This window comes from Balaenoptera acutorostrata, chromosome 15 (assembly GCF_949987535.1).
Source record: "Balaenoptera acutorostrata chromosome 15, mBalAcu1.1, whole genome shotgun sequence".
Classification (NCBI taxonomy): domain Eukaryota; kingdom Metazoa; phylum Chordata; class Mammalia; order Artiodactyla; family Balaenopteridae; genus Balaenoptera; species Balaenoptera acutorostrata.
Window position 1 is genome coordinate 51,550,926 of NC_080078.1, and position 19,873 is coordinate 51,570,798.

Consider the following 19,873-nt stretch of genomic DNA (forward strand, 5'->3'; position numbering starts at 1 on the left):
ACCACAATGAGAAACCCACGCACCACAACGAAGAGTAGCCCCTACTCACGGCAACTAGAGAAAGCCTGTGCACAGCAATGAAGACCCAAAGCAACCAAAAATAAATAAATAAATAAGTAAATTTTTTTAAAAAACTTGTATTATGGACTTCTTTAGCAGTCTGATGAAACCTATGACCTCTCTCACAATAACATTTTTAAGTGGATAAAAGAAAATACATACAATTACAAAAAACTAATTACATAAAATACAGTGTTCAAAATAATTTTAAATGTGTGATATAATAATATATGTATATTCTTTATTAACTCATTAAATAATATCTAGTATTAGATCCAATAACCCCTATAATTTCAAAGACATGAAGAGCATAAATGGTATCTTGAGATAATCTGCAACAGATTAATGTGATATAAAGACCTCTTTGATTTCTACTGTGTCCAAATCAAGGATACAAGTAATGGCCCTGTGGTTTGTTGCCCACATTTGAAGTGGGAAGAAACAGTAAATTTCAATTAGAGGTTAGTGAAAACAAAAATGTAATTATGTTCCCATCCAAGTTCACAGATCCCCTGGATTCTCTCCAAGGATCCTTGGTTATGAACCTCTGGACCAGATGACCCCCAGGTTCTCTTCTCGCCCTGTGAGTCTGTCATTTCTGTAATCTCCTCCAGCCAGGCACCTTGAGGGGGACCCTTGTCAACCATGTGTATGTGTGTGAGACTCTCTGGGGACTCAAGTTTGATGAGATATCAAAATATTTCATTTGCAAGTCTTGGCTGCTGTACAGCACTTAGCAAGGCAGAGCCAGTTTTGCTATTTGAGATTGGTCCACATCAGGTTCATCTGTCTAGCATTTCACAGAATATTTTCCCACATTTGTCCAACTGCAGTTTGAAGGCTGTAACTGACAATATAAATGTGCCCTAAGGTAGAAAGTCCGACCCCATTTCCCTGAGTGATCTCCAGGGTTGGCCATTACCATGCAGATGCCCAGAGTCAAGGGATCTCCATGGATCTGCTAATTATCCCCCAGGCTTTTCCACCAGCAATAAAAATCCCATTTGTGGCAGCTTGTTCGCAGAACAGCCCCATTTCCACAGTGGTGGCATTAATTAGCAAAACCTGTGCAAATGACCAGAGTTTATAGGTTTTAAAGAGAGAGAAAGAAAGGACCCTGAGTCACTTCTAAATATTCTTATAAACTCCCCCATAGCAACCAGGGACTAAAAGCCCACTTGTCTAGATGCTGTGATTTTTCATGTCTGTAGCCCTAAGTAGGAATTCATCGAGACCTCAGGTTCCCGTTAGAGTAATGGCTTTGGAGAACCTGAATGCAGAAAGATGGTGAATTTCTCAGATAATCAATCACCACTTCCTGATGGCCTAGTGGCACCTCACATTGGGGCTGGAAGGATCCTGGATAGTCCATTCTTGAAGGCAAAGCCCTTGCCCAGTGGGGTGCTCTAGAAACAAACCATTTCTCCAGGGTTCCATGAGTTATTCCAGATGATGATGTTGGGGTATGAGGACTGGAGAGTGATGAGAGGTGTCTCCACCCTCCAACCTGGAAAGATACACAATCTTTAACCTCAGAGACATTGGATGAACCCACACAAAGATGGTGGCTGACGGAGGAAAAAGAATGAACAGGAAACATTTTCTTCGATGATTTTATCAAGTCTATGTTTTGGAGCAGTTTTGGGTTTTTGTTTGTTTTTGTTTTTAAGTTAAGTAGCCCTATTTCCTACTTAACAGTTTATCCACAAGGAGAAAATGGTCTGTCCTCCTCTCAAAACTCAGGACTTAATCACTTTCTAAGCAAGTGTGACTCTAACTTTCCTTCTGAAGGGTTAAACAAATGGATAAAGGGTAATAAATCTTCCCTCTTCACTTTCAATGAGTTTCAGAATGTTTTCCTCCCTAATTCCTACCCTGAGCCAACAATCACTGCTGACTTTAGCTAAGAATTCTATTTTTTAATTTTTTTTATAGCTGCAATGTGAGTTTCCCATGCAGTTTTTATTAACTGTGTTTCATTGCAAGGCCTTGCAAGCAAAAATGGCCCTTATTTTTATTTGAAGAAGTCTATTTCAGTGACAATCTAGCCTCAGGGCAGCTATATGTCAATCTCTTTGCTTTTTTTCCCTGTTGAAACAAGCATGGGAAAGTTGCAAGACAAATGTCATACAGGGCAGGGCTGAAGCAAGCAGCATACCAACCCTCATCTTTGGCCAGCTCAAGACCAGAAAGTATTATAAAAGAAAACTCAATGAAGGGATGATCCAATGGTATAAGGTGGAAGGAAACCCTTGTACATCTACCAGCTTTCATTCCCAATAGATGGAAGACCTTAAATTCTCACCACTTGTCAACTTTTCCCAGAGATGACATTATTTGGGATTATGCTGGGAGGCTGGAGTATAATATTTATAATAAGAAGCATGTCTTCTTAAAAAGGCAATAGGAACTTAAGTGCCTGTTGTTTCTGGGCTACCACCCCAGGGCTTCCTGAACTATTTCCTCATTGCGATTCCTGAGATAAAACTGAGTCCTTCAGAGATAGGCACCTGGAAGTCTAAAGTAGGAATTACTGGGGATCAAACCCCAGCACCTCACACTGCAAAGTGGTGATCTGACTTCTGGGTCAGTCTGTAGGTATGAACACCCAAGGCCAGCTTCCCCAGACACACACAAGCTTATTATCTGAAACCTCGGCTGCTTGACTGAAAACAGTATTTGAAATGCCAACCCCTAAAGCTAAATTGTGAAAACAAGTGGGAAAAAACTGTATCAGGGGTGGGGAGGAGATGAATGTCTTTGAATGAGCCTGGCATTGTCCCAGATCTCTATGTCTTTACATTATTTCACTAAGCCTTCTCATCAACACTATCAAGTAGGCTTTATTTTCACCATTTTATATATGAAGATGAGGTTGGCAAGAAAATTAGTAGTCAAATAAACAGTAATATAAATTATCATGTGCTTTCTTTATCTGGCACAATTAGAGAAAAGAACCCTTTCTCTTTTTTCCAAGAGAAAGCTGGAAGGAACTCTAGAGACCGTTTGGTCTTACTTCTCATTTTTCAGCTGATGCGTAATAGAAGAGGGACAGATCTGGCCCACAGTCTGTTTTTGTAAATAAAGTTTTATTGGAATGTGGCCACACTTGTTCATGTATATATTGTCTATGCTTTTGTATTACACAGTCAGAGTAACTGCAATTAAGATCACATGGCCTGCAAAACCTAAAGTATGTACTATGTGGCCCTTTACAGAAACAGTTTGCCAGTTCCTTCTAGAGATCAAGTTGCTCTTAATAATATTGAGTTTTCCAATCCATGAGTATGGCATATTTCTCCATTTATTTAGGTTGTCTCTCCCTGCAATGTTTTGTATTTTTAAATGTGCAAGTCTTGCACATCTTTGCTAGAAATAAATTGTGGTGTGTTATGCTTTTTGATACAATGATATTTTTATTTTGTATTTCAATTGTTTGCTATTGAATATACAAATACAATTGATTTTGCATATCAACTTTGAATACTAAAACCTTGCTGAATTTAGTATTAGTTCTAGCAGATTTTTATAGATTCCTTAGGATTGTCTACATAGATAAAAATGCCATCTGTAAATAAAGAGTTGTATTCTCCCCTTCTGGGACTTCCCTGGTGGTCCAGTGGGTAAAACTCTGTGCTCCCAATGCAGGTGGCCTGGACTCGACCCTTGGTCGGGGAACTAGATCCCACATGCATGCCACAACTAAGAACTCTGCATGCTGCAATGAAGGAGTCTGCATGCTGCAACGAAGATCTCACGTGCAGTAAATAAAGATCCCACGTGCTGCAACTAAAGATCCCACGTGCTGCAACATAGATCCCACATGCCACAACTAAGACCCAGCACAGCCTAAATAAATAAATAAATAAACATTTTTTTTTAAATCTTGTCATTTCCATGGAAACCCTGGGCTACTTTGGAGTCCAGGCAACATTAAAAAAAAAAAAAAAAAGGAGTTGTGTTCTCCCTTTCGAACTTTATGCTGGTTTTTCTTTTTTCTTGCCTTATTGGACTGGTGTGACCTCCAGTACAATGTCAGTGGAAGGGGTAAGAGTGGACATCCTTGTCTTTTTCATGATTTTAAGGGGAAAGCCTTCAATAGTCACCATTAAGTATGATGTTCGCTGTTGCTTTTTTCTTGGACTTTAAAGTCTTTCGCCCTTTCATTTATTTGTACCTTTTTACAGAATGACTTTTTGACAGAATGAATTAGAAAATAAAAAGCCTAAGCAATTGGAGATGGGAATGTTTGCTAATTGAGTCCTGCCCCGTGTTCAGATTGGCTAGTTGGCCTGTTTGATAGGAAGAGAGGGAGATGGAAGGTCAGAGAGAAAGTAGTACAAAGATCCCTCTTCCAGCACTGTTGATCTTTTGAGAGAAAATCTTGAGTAAGTGTGTAGAATGGCACAAATGCTTTGGAAAACTGCCCTCTGACCCAACAATTTCCCTCTAGGTATATATACAAGGGAAATACGTGCATGTGTCAACAAAAGACTTGTACACGAACTTTCATGCCAGCTTCATGTATCATGCCAAAAAGTAGAGACAACCTACATGTCCATCAGTGAGAATCGATTTTAAAAGTTGTGGTGTGAGAATGGATTTTAAAAGTTGTGGTGTCTTCATACAATGGAATACTTCTCAGAGATAAAAAGGAACAAACTCCTGGTACAGTAATGTGGGAAAATCTCAAGACCATTATATCAAGTGAAAGAAGGTAGACTCAAAAGGTACATACTGTTTGGTTCCATGTAGATAAAGTTATAGAACAGATGAAACTAATCAATAGTGATAAAAATCAGAACAGTTGTTAGTTGTAGTGGGCAGAGAAGCAGGGATTGACTAGAAAGGGAAAAAAAGGGCTTTATGGGGAGATGAAAATGTTCTAAATCTTGAGTGGTGGTGAATCCATGGGAATATATATTTATCAGAACTCAAACTATATACTTAAGGTCTGTACATTTCACTGAATGTAAATTAATCCTCAAGAAAAAATAAATTTAGAAAAAGCAAACCTGCAGGGAAAGGGCAGAGCACTAATGAATAAGTCTTTGACAATGCAATTTCAGACACTTGGACCCTGGGTACAAAGAGGCTCTGCTGGGGGACAAGTGACAGCACTAAGGAACAGCTTTGTGAGTGGGGTCAGACCCCACAGTCTCTACTAACAGACATCCCGCAACCAATAAACATACAAACTAAGCAAAAGCAATGTGTGTGCCAAACAAATGAAGCTTCAAGACAAGTTCCATAGATCTTTTTCCAACTGATTTGCAGGTCCCTGGCCCTCCTACTCAGAAATTCAGGGGCCACAAGTGTGAACCTCAAATCACTTAGGCAGTCAGCCATCCAGACTCAGCCCCCTCCCCCATGCATTTGCAAGCACTTGTCTACCTTCTCAACTTCCTAGATTCACTAGTATGCCCCATGCACTGTTCTAAATCACTGGACTAAGTGATTAAATGAGTAAAGATAGTCCAAGTAACACAGTTACAACAGTAAAGATAGTCCAAGTAACACAGTTACAACAGTGCTGGAGTCATAGCAAATGCCCAAGAAACATCAGATACCATTGCAGCTTCCATTTCTGCCTCTTTCTCTAGTTCTCCTTCAGCCCCACTGGATCCAAAGGGGCACTTGGGCAACAGTCGTGGATATGTTTTCTTGACTTTTTCAGAATTTCTGAATGAACTATAGGAGCCTCCCCAAGAGATAAGAGACCAGAGAGTAGAGTTTTTCTCTCTGAGGGCCTAAATGCTCAGCCAGGTTCACCCTACCCTAGAACTTCAGGGAGCTCTTGAACACCAATACTTTATACTTAAGCAAATTGAGGCTTAAGACAGTAAAATGGGTTTCACCAAGCTTCCCAAACTGTCAGAACTGTGTTAGGACTTTGCACCTTGCTGTCTTGCTCCCTAGGACTGACAGGCAGACATTGCATCCAGCAGGTGCTCAGTAAATGCCTTTATGAAATATGTACTGGGGGGGGAGAAAGTTGTCTCCTTTCCAAGGTAGTGAGAAGTTCAAAAGTTACTGTAATAAATGTGCATGTTCTAGACAAATTAAATTGTGTTGAATCCTGAGGATTTTCTTTGATTTTTTACAACCAGATTTTGTTTTTCTTCCAGGTGAGAATACACTTTATTTTCCTGGGTTACACGGGGAGTCTTAGGCAACTGAGTTGAAATATCTACTTTAATTTCTAGTCCAGGAAAGGCGGTGTAACAGAAGGAGGAAAGCAGAGACTCAGGAGCTAAATCACCCTAACTTCTGAGTTACTTACAAACCACTCCACATCTCTGGATCATACCTGCCTGCACTGCAAGGTTATGGTGGGAGCCTCAGACCGTGCCTAGCAGAATGTTGGACACATAACCGGATCTCAACAAACACAGTAGAGCTTTTCCTTTCTCTAGGTCTATGGGATCACTGGCTCTGAGCCCCACCACCCATAGCCCATCACCCCCTGCCCATTCCAAATCTCTCCCCGGGTCATTGGTTCAGAAACAGAGTAGATCATGAGGGCTGTCTTAAGCAAAGCAATGAAGTCACATTCAGGTCCAGCTTTAACTCAGGCCGTGAGGAACTGGAGAAGAGGAACATTTCAAGGATCAAGAACAAGGCAACAAAAGAGGAGGTGGGCACCCTGAGCTCCAAACTTCAAACCTTAGACCAAGTCACGATTCCAAAACAGCCTCAAACTGGGGCACAACAAAACATTATGTAACCAGAAGGCTCCTTTATTTATTCCATTGGCAAACATTTCCTGCTTGGTTTTGTATAAACATGGGTGCAGAATTTCCTAGCAGTTGTATCTTCTGTCGGGACAGCTAGCATTACCCTGTTTGGTTCAGAGGGTTGACCTCATTGTTTCAGCAGCTCTCTTCTCCCCCTCACACCAGACAATTTGGTGAACTGGCTCCATGCAGGGATGAAGGTTTGGGTTAAATGCTTCTGGGTTAACAACACAATCAGACTGAGTTGTCCCAAAGTAGCATCAGCAACATGAAAGAAACACTTCTGCTCGAGGACGTGGAGCTCAAGGAGTTGCTCAGCTTTCCTGAAAGGTGGAAAGAAGGCCAAGATGCATGAGGGCTTAACCCAGGTGGGGTTGGTCTTGGTAAGACCACGTGTACATGAGAGAACTTGGCATGTTCCAGGAGCTCTTCTAAGAACTTCACACAGTTTAAATCATTCCATACACGCCCACAATCCTATAAGAGACACACTATTTCATAAGCACACCTTAGAGATGTCATGGGTTCAGTTCCAGACCACCATAATAAAGCAAATATCGCAATGAAGTGAGTCACACAAATCTTTTAGTTTCCCAGGGGATGTAAAAGTTATGTTTACACTAATACTGTAGCCTATTAAGTGTGCAATAGCATCATGTCTAAAAAAATGAACATACCTTCCTTAAAAAATGCCTCATTGTTAAAAAAATGCTAACCATCCACTGAGGCTTCAGTGAGTCATAGTAGTAACATCAAAGATCACTGATCACAGAAAGAGAAAAACAAATATCGTATTGTATCTCTTTTATGTGGAATCTAGAAAAATTATACAGATGAACTTATTTGCAAAGCAGAAATAGAGACACAGACGTAAAGAATGACATATATACACTACCAAATGTAAAATAGATAGCTAGTGGGAAGCAGCCGCATAGCACAAGGAGATCAGTTCGGTGCTTTGTGACCACTTAGAGGGGTGGGATAGGGAGGGTGGGAGGGAGACGAAAGAGGGAGGAGATATGGGGATATGTATAGCTGATTCACTTTGTTATAAAGCAGACACTAACACACCATTGTAAAGCAATTATACTCCAATAAAGATGTTAAAAAAAAAAAAAAAGAATGGACTTATGGAAATGAAGGGGGGGAGGGGGGAATGAATTGGGAGACTGGGATTGACATATATACACTACTATGTATAAAATAGATAACTAATGAGAACCTACTGTATAGCACAGGGAACTCTACTCAATGCTCTGTGGTGACTTAAATGGGAAGGAAATCCAAAAAAGAGGGGATATATGTATACGTATAGCTGATTCACTTTCCTGTACAGCAGAAACTAACACAACATTGTAAAGCAACTATACTCCAATAAAAATTAATTAAAAAGAAAGATCGCTGATCACAGATCACCATGACAAATAGAATGATAATGAACAGCTTTAAGATATTGCGAGGATTACCAAAATGTGACACAAAGACACGAAGTGAGCAGATGCTGTTGGAAAAGTGGTGCCGATAGAGTTGCTCGACGCAGAGTTGCCACAAACCTTCCATTTGTAAAAAATGTAGCATCTGCGAAGTGCACTAAAATGAAGCACAATAAAAGGAGGTATACCTTTATTTGCATTTTACAGATGAGGAGAGTGAGGCACAGGGATCAAGATGACAAGGTTAATAAAGGGTAGAGCCCATATTCAAATCCAGACAGGTGAGCTCTGGGCTCTGCGGTCTTATCCACTCGCTACACCACACCACTCGAAATACAGTTTCCAGGAAAAATAAAGTGGAACAGATTTGAATGTGTCTCCCATGGCACCCCAGCTCCCTGCCTCAGCCAACATGTTCCTTGCACACAATAAACATGTATTGAGAGACACCATGTCCTGGGCTATGTCCTAGGAATTCAGAGCTAAATAGGCCATGGATCTTGTTCTCTAAACCGGTACATTCACCACTAGCCACATTTAACAAAATTAAATTAAATTTAATTTAATTTAAATTTATTTCCTCCACTGCACTAGCCATATTTCAGATACTGAATAGCCACATGTGGCTAATGGCTAGTGTATTGGACAATGTAGATACAGAACATTTCCATCACTGCAGGAAGTTCTATTAGAGAGCAATGTTCTAGACTCTGCTACTCAAAGCGTGTTCCCTAGACCTGCAGCATCAACATCACCCAGGATATTGCTGGAAGTGCAGAGTCTCAGCCCTGCCTCAGCCCTACTGGATCAGAATCTTCATTTTAACAAGATTCCTAGGAGACTCATGTGTACCTTAGACTTTGAGAAGCACTTCAGTCTAGAAACTTTTTTCTGCCCTACTACTGGAAGTTAGATGAGCTAAGGCTGGAAACTCAATTGAATGCAGGAGCCAGAGTGTTCTCAGGAGCTCACAGCAAAAGTGTCCTGATGGGAATTGCTATCATCATGGCCCTTGGATTAGAAAATAGCACACTTGGAGCTTATGTCAAGGAAGGGGCAATAGGCTGTTTGGGGGAAGTGGTGGAGGGGGGCAAGAAGAGGGCAGAGATAGCAAAACTGTACATAAACATAAATATCAATGACAGCCAGCAATAATAATCATAAGCAACATTATTGAATGTGTACTATGGGCTCGATACTTGTGGTCAACATGGAAATGCACCACACAGACCCCTGTTCAGGAAGGGCTTGCTGTCCAGCTGCAGGGTATGCATTCTGCACACAGCCTCCAGCTGTCAGCTCCTTCAGGGTCTGCCTCAGTCACAGGGTCCCCAAGCCCAAATCACACCCCATTTTGGGCAGCCTACATCAAATGAATGGTCTAGAAAGAAATTTGAAGGCTTGCTCATCTTGACCCAACTCAGGAGAGCACTGGAAGGCTATTCTAGCTTCAGGGCTCATGCTTGGTTGGCTGAGGCTTTGTCACAGTTTCCACAGATTGACTTCTTCTTTTTCCCAATCCTTAATAAACATCTTGCATCCCAAACACTGTACCAGTGTCTGCTTCCAAGACGCCAAGAAATATTCATTCATAAGAGTCAATAGTTATAGTAAGCACTGAGATCCAATCTGTTCATCTGATAAAAGTCTCATTTTATTTTTAAAAAGAAGAAATGAGAGAAAAGATGGAGGAAGGAAGGAAGGAGGGAAGGAAGGAAGGAAGGGAAGAAGGAAGGAAGGAAGGAAGGAAATTAATGGCAGTTAAATACTTCCTGAGATTCACAACACACTACCATAGGTCCCAAGAAAATCAAATTTGTGACACTTTGGGACCATTATGGAAGTAGTAGCCAGTGGTCAAGTGAGCACCAGCCTGGATGAGGAAGAGAGAAATAGAAACATCTCCCCTCTGCTCTCATACTGCTAACAGTCTTTCAGGTTCTACAAGAGGAGTGGAAGAAGTAGGGCATAAAGGAGAGACTCAGGGCAAGTTGGAACATGAATCTCAGTAAGGTCTGACTGGGTTTCCAGAAGTTTCTTTGTTTCTCTCTTTCAACTTATGGAACCATCTTTTTATAAGAAGTAATAGTAAGGAATACTATTGATCTTTTACTATGTGACAAGCAAGTGTGCTAAGAGCTATATGTGTATTATATCAATTATCACTCAAACAACACTAGGTTCATGAGGCAGATGTTATTGGTGAACAAATACTCATTCTGCCTGCCTCTTTCCATGGGAAAAGCATAATTACCCAGCCCTTCAATGTTGAACTTGGCCCTATGACTTATTTGACCAACGAAATATGAATTTATGAAAGTGGAGGCTCTGACTGGGATTGTTCAATGGTTTGGCTCCCTCTCTTATGCTCCTAACATCCCCCTCACAGAACTACTTCCTTTTCAGCCTGGTACCTGTGAAGTAGAACTGAACCCACCTTTCAGCCTAGAACAAGCTGCACAGTTGACCTATAGACTCTTGAGGAAGAAAATAATATTTCTGGTCATAAACCACTAAGACTGCAGAGGGAGCTGTTTGTCACACAGCACTATTGAAGTAAAAGCTAACTAATACAGACCTGGTGTACTTGTACTTATTTTCAGATGAGGAAATTCAGGTACAGAAAAGTTAAGTGACTTGAACAAGTTCACACAGATAAATTAGTGGAGAAGTTGAAATTTAAACCAAGCAATAAAACTCAAACAGCGTTATTAATCCCTGCTTTATAATGCATATTCAATGTTAGAGATAAATACTGTGATGTCATTCTATGTGAAATGTTAAGAGATCTTTGAATTCCACCTCCAACCCAGATTCAGTTATTTTATTTCCTAGGTCTTTTTAAGCATTCTTAGATGGTAGTGTCTATGAATAGGTCCAACATTTAACATATGATTACTGTGAATATTGTAACCAAAGAAATGACACTAAAATGTCCAATCGTTGCTTCAGGATATATGCACATTATTTCCATTTTCATAAAACAGTGAGTTATTATTGAAAAATACCTGATTTTCTTATCAATGGAAAACTGAGGGCAATTCCAACAGCAAAAGACATGAGGAACAGGTTAGAACAGGCATATCTCTAAGCCTGTGTGCTTTAAGAGATGTAAGCCTTTAAGAGAAAAAAATATAAATGAGAAATGGTAACTTGCATTTAATTACAGTTTTAATTGAAATAATTAATTATATGTTTTCTTTTTAATTTAAAAAAATAGGGATCACAAAAATCTTACCCCTTATTACTTCATACTCACAATCAAGTTTTCCTACATAATATTGAACTGTATACAATTAAGTCAAATGATTTATGTCAAACCTCCCCGGCCCCCCCCCCTTTTTTTTTTTTTTTTTTTTTTACTGAATTTAGACCACAAGAAATTCTTGAACCTTCCTGGGAAATTTCAAGACCCCAACAGATCTTCCACACACACCCTTCCTCAGAACAACTCCATCCATCATCCCCTGCCACTGCGGCTGCTTTCACAGCCCTTAGAGAAGATAAACTTGTGACCCAAGCTGGGAAGTTAGGACTGACTCACGCTGAGAAATGGAGCAGTGTAGAGGGCATCTGGTACTTTAATTTATTCCTTCAGACTTCCCACTGCCCTTACCAGAAGCTTATTGCCACAGTCCTTCGGGCTTTTTCAACTCAAACCCTTTATACACCTCGCTAGAGATGCATAACTATAAAAGTTCCACACCATTAGTTCAGATTCTTTCCAGACCCTTTCAGAAGGTCTGCCCTAAAGACAGTGACATGCAGTAAATGACCTCAAAGGGAACATGCCACAAAATACTTACTGGAAAGATGATCTAGGATGGAAGAGGCATAACAAGGAAAGGCATTTTAAGATTCTGCCTCTAATTGTCTGAAATGCATTTTACCTCTTTTAGCCTATGAATGCCACGAACAAAATGGCGATACCAATATTGTTCCCATTACCTCCATGCTGGAAGAACAAATTGCTCTTTTGTGGCTCTCCAGAAGGTCTTCCATCAGTGGCTTCCAAAAGACATCTGAAAAGGGAAGAAAGCATATTACAGCTGCAAAGTAAAATAAAGCGCCTGCCAGTTTTATATACTCAATACGAGGTCTGCTGTAAGCCCAGCCCTGCGCAAGGCATGATGGGAAGTGCACAGTAATGATGAAGCCCTCATCCCTTCCTTCAAGATGCTCACAAACCGGGTATTTTTTCAGCAAATAACTGTGAGCAACAAGATTAAGATGTGTCCCTGTCCCTGAGAAAGAATACGAGGGTCAATCCATCAATTACCCTGATTTCCGGGACTTCACTCACAGTCTATAAGGGGAGAGAAAACTGACACTAAATAATTCTAATAAATAAAACAGAAAGTGATACATGCCTAGGAGAAACTCAGATAGTGGACAATAAGGAGTTAAGGAGAATGGAAGTTACTTAGAGGTAAGGGGGGAATTGATTGAGGAAGATTTTGAGTGGGTCTTTTTCTTTTTTTAATTAATTTTTATTGGTGTATTGTTGATTTACAGTGTTGTGTTAGTTTCAGGTGTACAGCAAAGTGAATCAATTATACATATACATATATCTACTCTTTTTTAGATTCTATTCCCATATAAGTCATCACAGAGTATTGAGTAGAGTTCCCTGTGTGAGTCTTAAAAGACAGGATTTGGACATATGCAGATGGAAAGAGGGTAAACTAAACAGAAGAGAATTCTATTCATACGAGCAGAGGATACAAAGTGGGGAAACAGAGAGTATATGGAAATAACAGTTCCCTTTCCCTCAACTGTTGGGGACATAGTGGACACAAATGGGAAATAAGATGGAAAAGTAAGTTGGGAGGAGATTTCAGAGGGCCATGACTAGGAGGCTCAGGAAATTGGCATTTATTCAAAATCTCTTCTGCTGAGTTCTGGGTGTTAGGAATACAGAATGGGCAATGATCCGGGATACTCTCCTGGTGTGACCAGAGCAGATTGCTTTTATCTAGTTGACCTACTAGACTTTCTGGACAAGATTTCATTTGGGAGACCACATACAAAACCACTACTGTCAGCAAATTCAATCTGTGCAAGGATTAAAAAGGGTCAGGTGAGGGGCTTCCCTGATGGTGCAGTGGTTGGGAGTCTGCCTGCTAATGCAGGGGACACGGGTTCGAGCCCTGGTCTGGGAAGATCCCACATGCCGCGGAGCAACTAAGCCCGTGAGCCACAACTACTGAGCCTGCGCGTCTGGAGCCTGTGCTCCGCAGCAGGAGAGGCCACGATAGTGAGAGGCCCGCGCACCGCGATGAAGAGAAGCCCCCACTTGCCACAACTGGGGAAAGCCCTCGCACAGAAAGGAAGACCTAACACAGCCATAAATAATAAAAATATAATAGAAAAAAAAAAGGGTCAGGTGAGTCAGAAGATCAGATGCCAAAAGATGAATCTGGTAGTAGCAGCGTGTATGATGGCTTCAAGGGAGGGGAGTGTCAACTTGGGAAGATGGATTAAGAGGTTATTGCAGCATCCCCAGGTAGAGGTACTGGGGGCCTAAACTTAAGTCCAGCAGCGTGGGAGAGGAGATTGGGCACTTACCAGTAGTACAAAGAGGTCAACCTTCTGGGCCTTGGAAGCAAGCAGAATACAAAGGGAAGTCAAGGGTTTTGAGCCTGGAAGATAAGATGCTGTCGCAGAAATAGAGGACACCGAACAGAAGACAAGTTTGGAAATTGAAAAGCCAAGTTAGGGAAATAGTATTAAGATGGAGGTTCTGGCGAGATTTCCAGAGGGCAAATAACTTGGTGGGAATGTCTTGCAAGCAGTTGAGGAAAAAAAATCTCTCTGGATAAACACACACATAAGAGATGAGCACGTTAAACAGTTAATCGTATACAGGAGGGTATTTTTTTAATAAAGTGTAAATGTTTATTACATGCCAGACTCTGCTTAACTATTTGCTTCCCAGATATGTCAGGTGCACAAGATATGGTCCTGGACCCTTTGTTCTTCCTGCTCCTTATTCTCCTACTCAGAGATCTCACTATCAGCTTGAACAATCCACATTCCATATTTGTCTCCAGCCCTATAGCTCCAGCTACCTGCTAAAGACAGCCACCTGACATGGGCATCCCAACCCAATCAAGGCAAGGATAGGCTCGTCCCCTTCTCTCCCCTTTAACTGGTGTTTCCTCCAAATCTCCCTATTTCTTTGAACAGGAACTTCAAACTGTGGTGCCTCAGACCTCCCCAGGCTCATGACACAGTCATCCTAGAATAGCACTTTATAACATGATGTGCCCCTGCTCAAAGCCTTCGGGCTCCTTAATGTGGACAGAATAAAAGCCAAGGTTCTCAACCGAGGTTTCAAGGCCATCCCCGGGTCCATCCCAAATTACCTTTCCAATTGCAGTGCCCACTGTCTCTCTGCCCAAACCTCCTCCAAGGAGACATCCTGCACGTGACTCTCAAGCATGCTCACCTTGATGCCTTCCCACCCTCTCAAGGAGATTGGCAATCCTTCCTTCTGCCAGGCATTATCCTGCCCCAGTTTTTTCTTCATCTGACCCATCCCATCCCCTGAGCCTTGGAAAAATCCCATCTGGTCCTGAACATCTTGTCCATTCCAGGCTAGAGGTGGTGCTTCCTCTATACTCACTAAAAAGCCAGATGGCATTTGCATAGCTATTTCCCCATATGGGATATGGGGTTATAATAGTACCTATATGATAGGATCATAAGTAAATAAATGCTCAATAAATCATTATTATGATCATTGTTATTATATGTTAGACATTGGGCTAGGCATTTAGGGATCTAAGTCGGAGTAAGATACAGTCCCTGACCTCAGGAGCTCAAAATCCACTGGGGGAGAAAATGGATTGGGGAGGGAAAAATGCAAGGAAAAAGGATGCTTTTTCACTACCTTGTCTAATTTTCTTTTCTAGCATGTAAGTCATGACTCTTCTCCATGATTGTAAGCCTTGGAAAAAGTAAATTTAATATTTTCTTGAACAACTCTTTGGAAAATGCATCTTATTTCTTGTGTGTGTGTGTGTGTGTGTGTGTGTGTGTGTGTGTGTGTTTTACTTCTCCCAGGAGACTGTGCACTAAATAATTGTATTTTCACAGGATAAACATTTTCGTTCCAAGAGTCAGGGATTTTTACTTATCTGACAACACTTCGGATTAATAGCCCAATATTTAGCGTCTTCCACTGACGGCTCCTCATCCTTAGGCACACACACACACATACACAGACACACACACATTCACACACACACACACATTCACAGACACACACACACACACACACACACAAATGACGCTCATCCTTAACTGGCCAATGCATATGTACTCAGAGACTTGAAAAAAGCACTGGAGCTAGAGGAAGAAGAAGAAGGAGGAGGCAGAGGAGGAGGGGGAAGGGAAAATAGAAAAGAGATAAGAAAGGGGAAAAAAAGAAATTCCAGCTTCAGCTCACCTGTAGAATAGGCATTGAGTACCTTAATTATCCTTGCCAAGCATCAGCCTACTCATCTGTAAAATGTGTGCACTAGATTGTGGCTCCCAAGTCCTAGTTGATTATGAGACTCTCATCTAGGGAGATTTGTTAAAATTCCTTTTCCTAGGGTCCACTCTGGACCTGCTAAATTAGAACTTCCAGGGGAGGAGCCTGAAACGCTCTACCTTTAAAAAAGCACTCCGGGCGAATACAATGATCAGTCAAGTTTAAGAATCCCTTTTCCAATTCTGATTCTCCTCACATGGAAAGACACACTCCGCCAAGGAACTTCTGATACCCTGGAGTCAGAATCTGAGGCAGAGAGATCTTTAGAGTTCTAAGAGAAAGGCTGTAATAAGGGACTGAGTCTCCTCCCTCCCTGTTTTGTCCTCAGAAACACTTTCTTTTCATTTCCCAACTATGGTTTCTGATCAACATAAACCTTTTAACCATTTATGATTCTTTCACAAGACAGCTAAGAGCAAAGAAAACACTTTGATTATTTTGATACCTCTTAAGGACTTAAAGAAAGCTTTGAACATGTGACACAAAATCTCCCTCATCAGATAATTTTGTTGCAGTGGCTGAATTCGATTTGAATCAGATGCATATCTCCAATTGTTTCACTTACTCTACCGTGTTATTTTTAAATTGTATTGAGTCCCCCCTGTTTACATAAAGGTACATTTAAGGAATTATACTCAGCTTCACTGGCTTTGATCAAGCCTCTTCCATAAAATGCCACTTTGCTGGGGCTTTCACTCAATCAGCTTAAGAGGAAACTTCTTCCCACTCTCCCAGGGGAGCTCCAGGGCGCTACTTTGCGAACTTTAGAGTATGTGTTTTTCTAGAAGAGCAAAACCACCTACAAGAGCTTCATAGGCAGAAAAGTTTCCGAGCTAATTCCCTGGAAATGTCTACACTCATTAAAAACAATCATGTGCTCCCATATATGACTGGGTACCTATATTCAAGCAGATAAAACCACTCTAATTCTCTAGGAAACTAACGTTTAAAATAGAAACATGTTGTGCTTCTTTCTCCCAAGTTGTAGCACAGGAAACATGCTCCCAAGGATCCCCACTTTCTGGTTAAGGGCTCTATGGAACCTGACTGCCTGGCTACATCTTTTGGGAGCTATTTAGGCAAGGTACTCATGCTTTTTGTATCTCAGTTTCCCTGTCCGAAAAATAATAATAATAGTGCCTACTTTTAAGTGGTTACTATGAAGTTTAAATTAGATAGTATATAAAAGGCTGAAAATAAATCCTGCCACATGGTAAATACCCCATGACCGCTAGCTATTATTTCTTTTTCCAGAGATTTAGCATTTGTGACAACATGAGTAAAAAGATTCCTTATGCCCCATCTGTCCCATCACCTTGGCAGCAGTCCACTGTCTTCCTGAATGTTTGGGTTTTGTCTATATTAAGAAGCCTGTTCAACCAGGTAAACATCTGCCCTGGCCAATAGACACTTCCATTTTCTTCCTCAAAGAAAGTCTTGAAAGAGTTCCCCCATTCTTGGATGGTTGTCACTCTTCATTGAAGGGCACAACTTTGTTTGCTCTGTTTCCTATAGCCTATGTCCCAAGTGCTCTATGCCATTGGGAAGTCATCTCTAATAACATCTGTACACCAAGTCAGAACACCTTTGCTTCAGCTTGTCCTCTACCGCTGCCATTTTAGAGGTGACAGATGCAAAAATTTGACCTCAATTGACCTCAGTAGTAGCTTGCATCCAGGAGACACCCAACAAATACTTGTGTAATTAAAATCTTCCCTCTTAATCCTCCCCCACTAAGGCACTCAAGACTGTATAGCACAGTACTCTAAAAAATTGCCTATCTATCTAAGACTGTTTTTTAAAAGGGTGAAGGAGGTGGAGAGGAAGGAAGAGAAGATTAGGGTTGTGGATGTTTTGCCATGAAAAGCCAGGGACTCTTATATCTGTTGGAAAAGAAGACATGAGGATAAAATGGTGGGCACTTAAATAGAATTCCATCTATTTTATGCCCAGGTTCAAGACATTATTTGATGTAGATGAGAAAGCATAGAACCTTAAGCCATTTCCAGGAAAATGACAGGAGAAGAAATACCCAGGGTGCTAAATGAGTTACTTAACAGGGGAGATTGACAAGTCAAATGGTCAAGTACATGTAAATAGTCCAGGGGTTCCCTGAACCAGACAGGCTTGAATAACATCAGCTCCTTGGCCACTGGCCCTCATATAGCTCATTTCCTACTGAGCAAGATGGCCCTGCATTCAACAAGGGAGAACCAAATCATGCAGAAAGTCAGTTTACTGGCAAAGCTTCCAGAAAGGAAGACATTTATCAGTAAGATAAGAAAACCTAAAATTTCATTGATTTAAAATTGAGGGTGTTGAGAGTAGGACGAATTTTACTAAAACATGATTTGAAAGGATGATCTTGATTTACTTCAGAACCGTGCATAATTAAGCTAAGATTGTAAGTTACTTTCCCTCAAGCGTTGAAAAATAGAAAAACACTATTAGTGAAACATAATGTTCAAAGTACATGGCAAAGAGTTGGCTCTTTATAAAATTTTTATTACATCCTGTTTATTGGGACACTAAAAACTCATCCTGTTCCCAAACCTAACATCATGGTCAGAATTCTGATATTCATAAGAAATGTAATGAACCTTCAATATTTAGTTTATATCTAGGGGATGGGGAGAATGAACAGTTCTACACAGGAAAAATAATATGAATTATTCAGAAGAAAATTCTCCATAATCTTCTCTGTTTCCACATATTTGTAACTGATATAGCTTCAGGAAGTAAAGAAGTTACACCCATCCTAGTTTTAACTGAAAAGGCCCATGGCATTCTGGGAGTAGTCTCTTTGTATCAGTGTTACTCTGGGGAACACAACAGATCCTGGGTAGTACCAGTCATTGGGAGATCAACCAAATTGCTAATTCTCTACCCCAAGGAAGTTGTCTAATTAATGTAAAAGTCTCCAATGTAACACATTCCATCATCCTAAAGTATTTAAAAAAAGGGATAGCTTGCTTGCTTTTATTTATTTATTTATTGAGGGAGAGCAAGTTTATTAGCATCACAGGGTGCCGTTTTTCCCCACCCCAACCAAGCTTCCAGGTCTGGGGTCCTTGGTCATTTGGTAGGTTCAACCTGGAGGCCACTGCAGCTGTCGGCCCCCAAGTACGTGAATGTGCAGGTGATACACAGATTGTGCGCCCAGCTCCCCATCGTTGATCACAAATCGGTAGCCATCTCCCAGCCCCCCAGCCTTTGCTGTCTTCTTGGCCACAAGGAGAAGGTGTCCTAGAAGCTTCCGGTCTTCTTCCTCAACCTGGCTAATGCAAGGAATGGGCTTCTCAGGAATGACCCGAAAGTGCACAGGAGCCTGAGTGGCCGCGTCACGGAATACGAGACGCTGCTGGTCCTCATACAGAACGCCAGCTGGGAGGCTTCGATCCAGGATCCAGGAGACGGTTGGAGCTGCTCCCCGAGAAGCTGCCTTCTGGGCCTTGGCCACTTCATTCCCATCAGTCACACCTGCAGCTCCTCGGACCCTGTGTCGACCTCGGTGCCTGGGCCTGTGCAGGCCGTCGTCCATCGCTGGTTCGTTTCTCCCGCGGCGAGGCTTTAAGAGAGGCTGCCGCGACCACCGGTCCGACCTCACCGCACAGCCCTGGAGCGTGCGCCTCGGGAGGGGCAACGTTCCCGGCAGGGCTGCGCACGCCGTGGGGAGCCGGGGAGGAACGCGGGCCCCGGCCTTGGAGGGCGTCAGAGCCGCGGGACCCCTTCCTCGCCCCACGGCCACCTCTCACCTGCGCCCCCCGCGGCCCCGCCACCCCCTCTGCCCGGCGCGCCCCGCAGAGCCCGGCGGCCAGCAGTATGGCCGCCGCCATCTTCCCCTCGGGCGCGCCGGGATCGCTTTTCAATTTCAAAATATCTTAATAAGAAAGTTTTCTTAATTAATAATAAAGGTGGTACAGGCAGCAAGGAAAATAACATAAGAATGAAATTTTATTTATGCAGAATTCACTTATTAAGTATATACTTTGTGGTCTGTGTTCTAGACAGAAACACAGGTTAATATGCCTGATCTTTTTTCTATTCTCTTTGTATACGGTATTTTTTGCAGCCATCTCTGTCACCAGGGCTGTACCACCACA

At 41.7% G+C, this 19,873-nt stretch overlaps 1 protein-coding gene across 1 annotated transcript; it reads right to left on the reverse strand.

Moving 5' to 3' along the window:
- Nucleotides 1-18,844: 18,844 nt before the first annotated feature.
- LOC103001949 (adenosine 5'-monophosphoramidase HINT2-like) lies at nucleotides 18,845-19,606 on the reverse strand. Its single transcript, XM_007165260.2, has 2 exons — nucleotides 19,519-19,606; nucleotides 18,845-19,259 (listed from the first exon to the last, which is right to left on the reverse strand). The coding sequence occupies exons 1-2, from the start codon at nucleotides 19,604-19,606 to the stop codon at nucleotides 18,859-18,861; spliced, it is 489 nt and encodes a 162-aa protein (XP_007165322.2). The 3' UTR covers nucleotides 18,845-18,858.
- Nucleotides 19,607-19,873: the final 267 nt, after the last annotated feature.

What these genes read in the sequence shown, in the direction of transcription:
- LOC103001949 (XM_007165260.2), bottom strand. Translation starts at nt 19,606, where the DNA reads ATGGCGGCGGCCATACTGCTGGCCGCCGGGCTCTGCGGGGCGCGCCGG. An exon ending in GCGGGGGGCGCAGGTGAGAG is followed by an intron (nt 19,260 to 19,518) that starts GTGGCCGTGGGG and finishes ACAGGGTCCGAG; the next exon opens with GAGCTGCAGGTGTGACTGAT.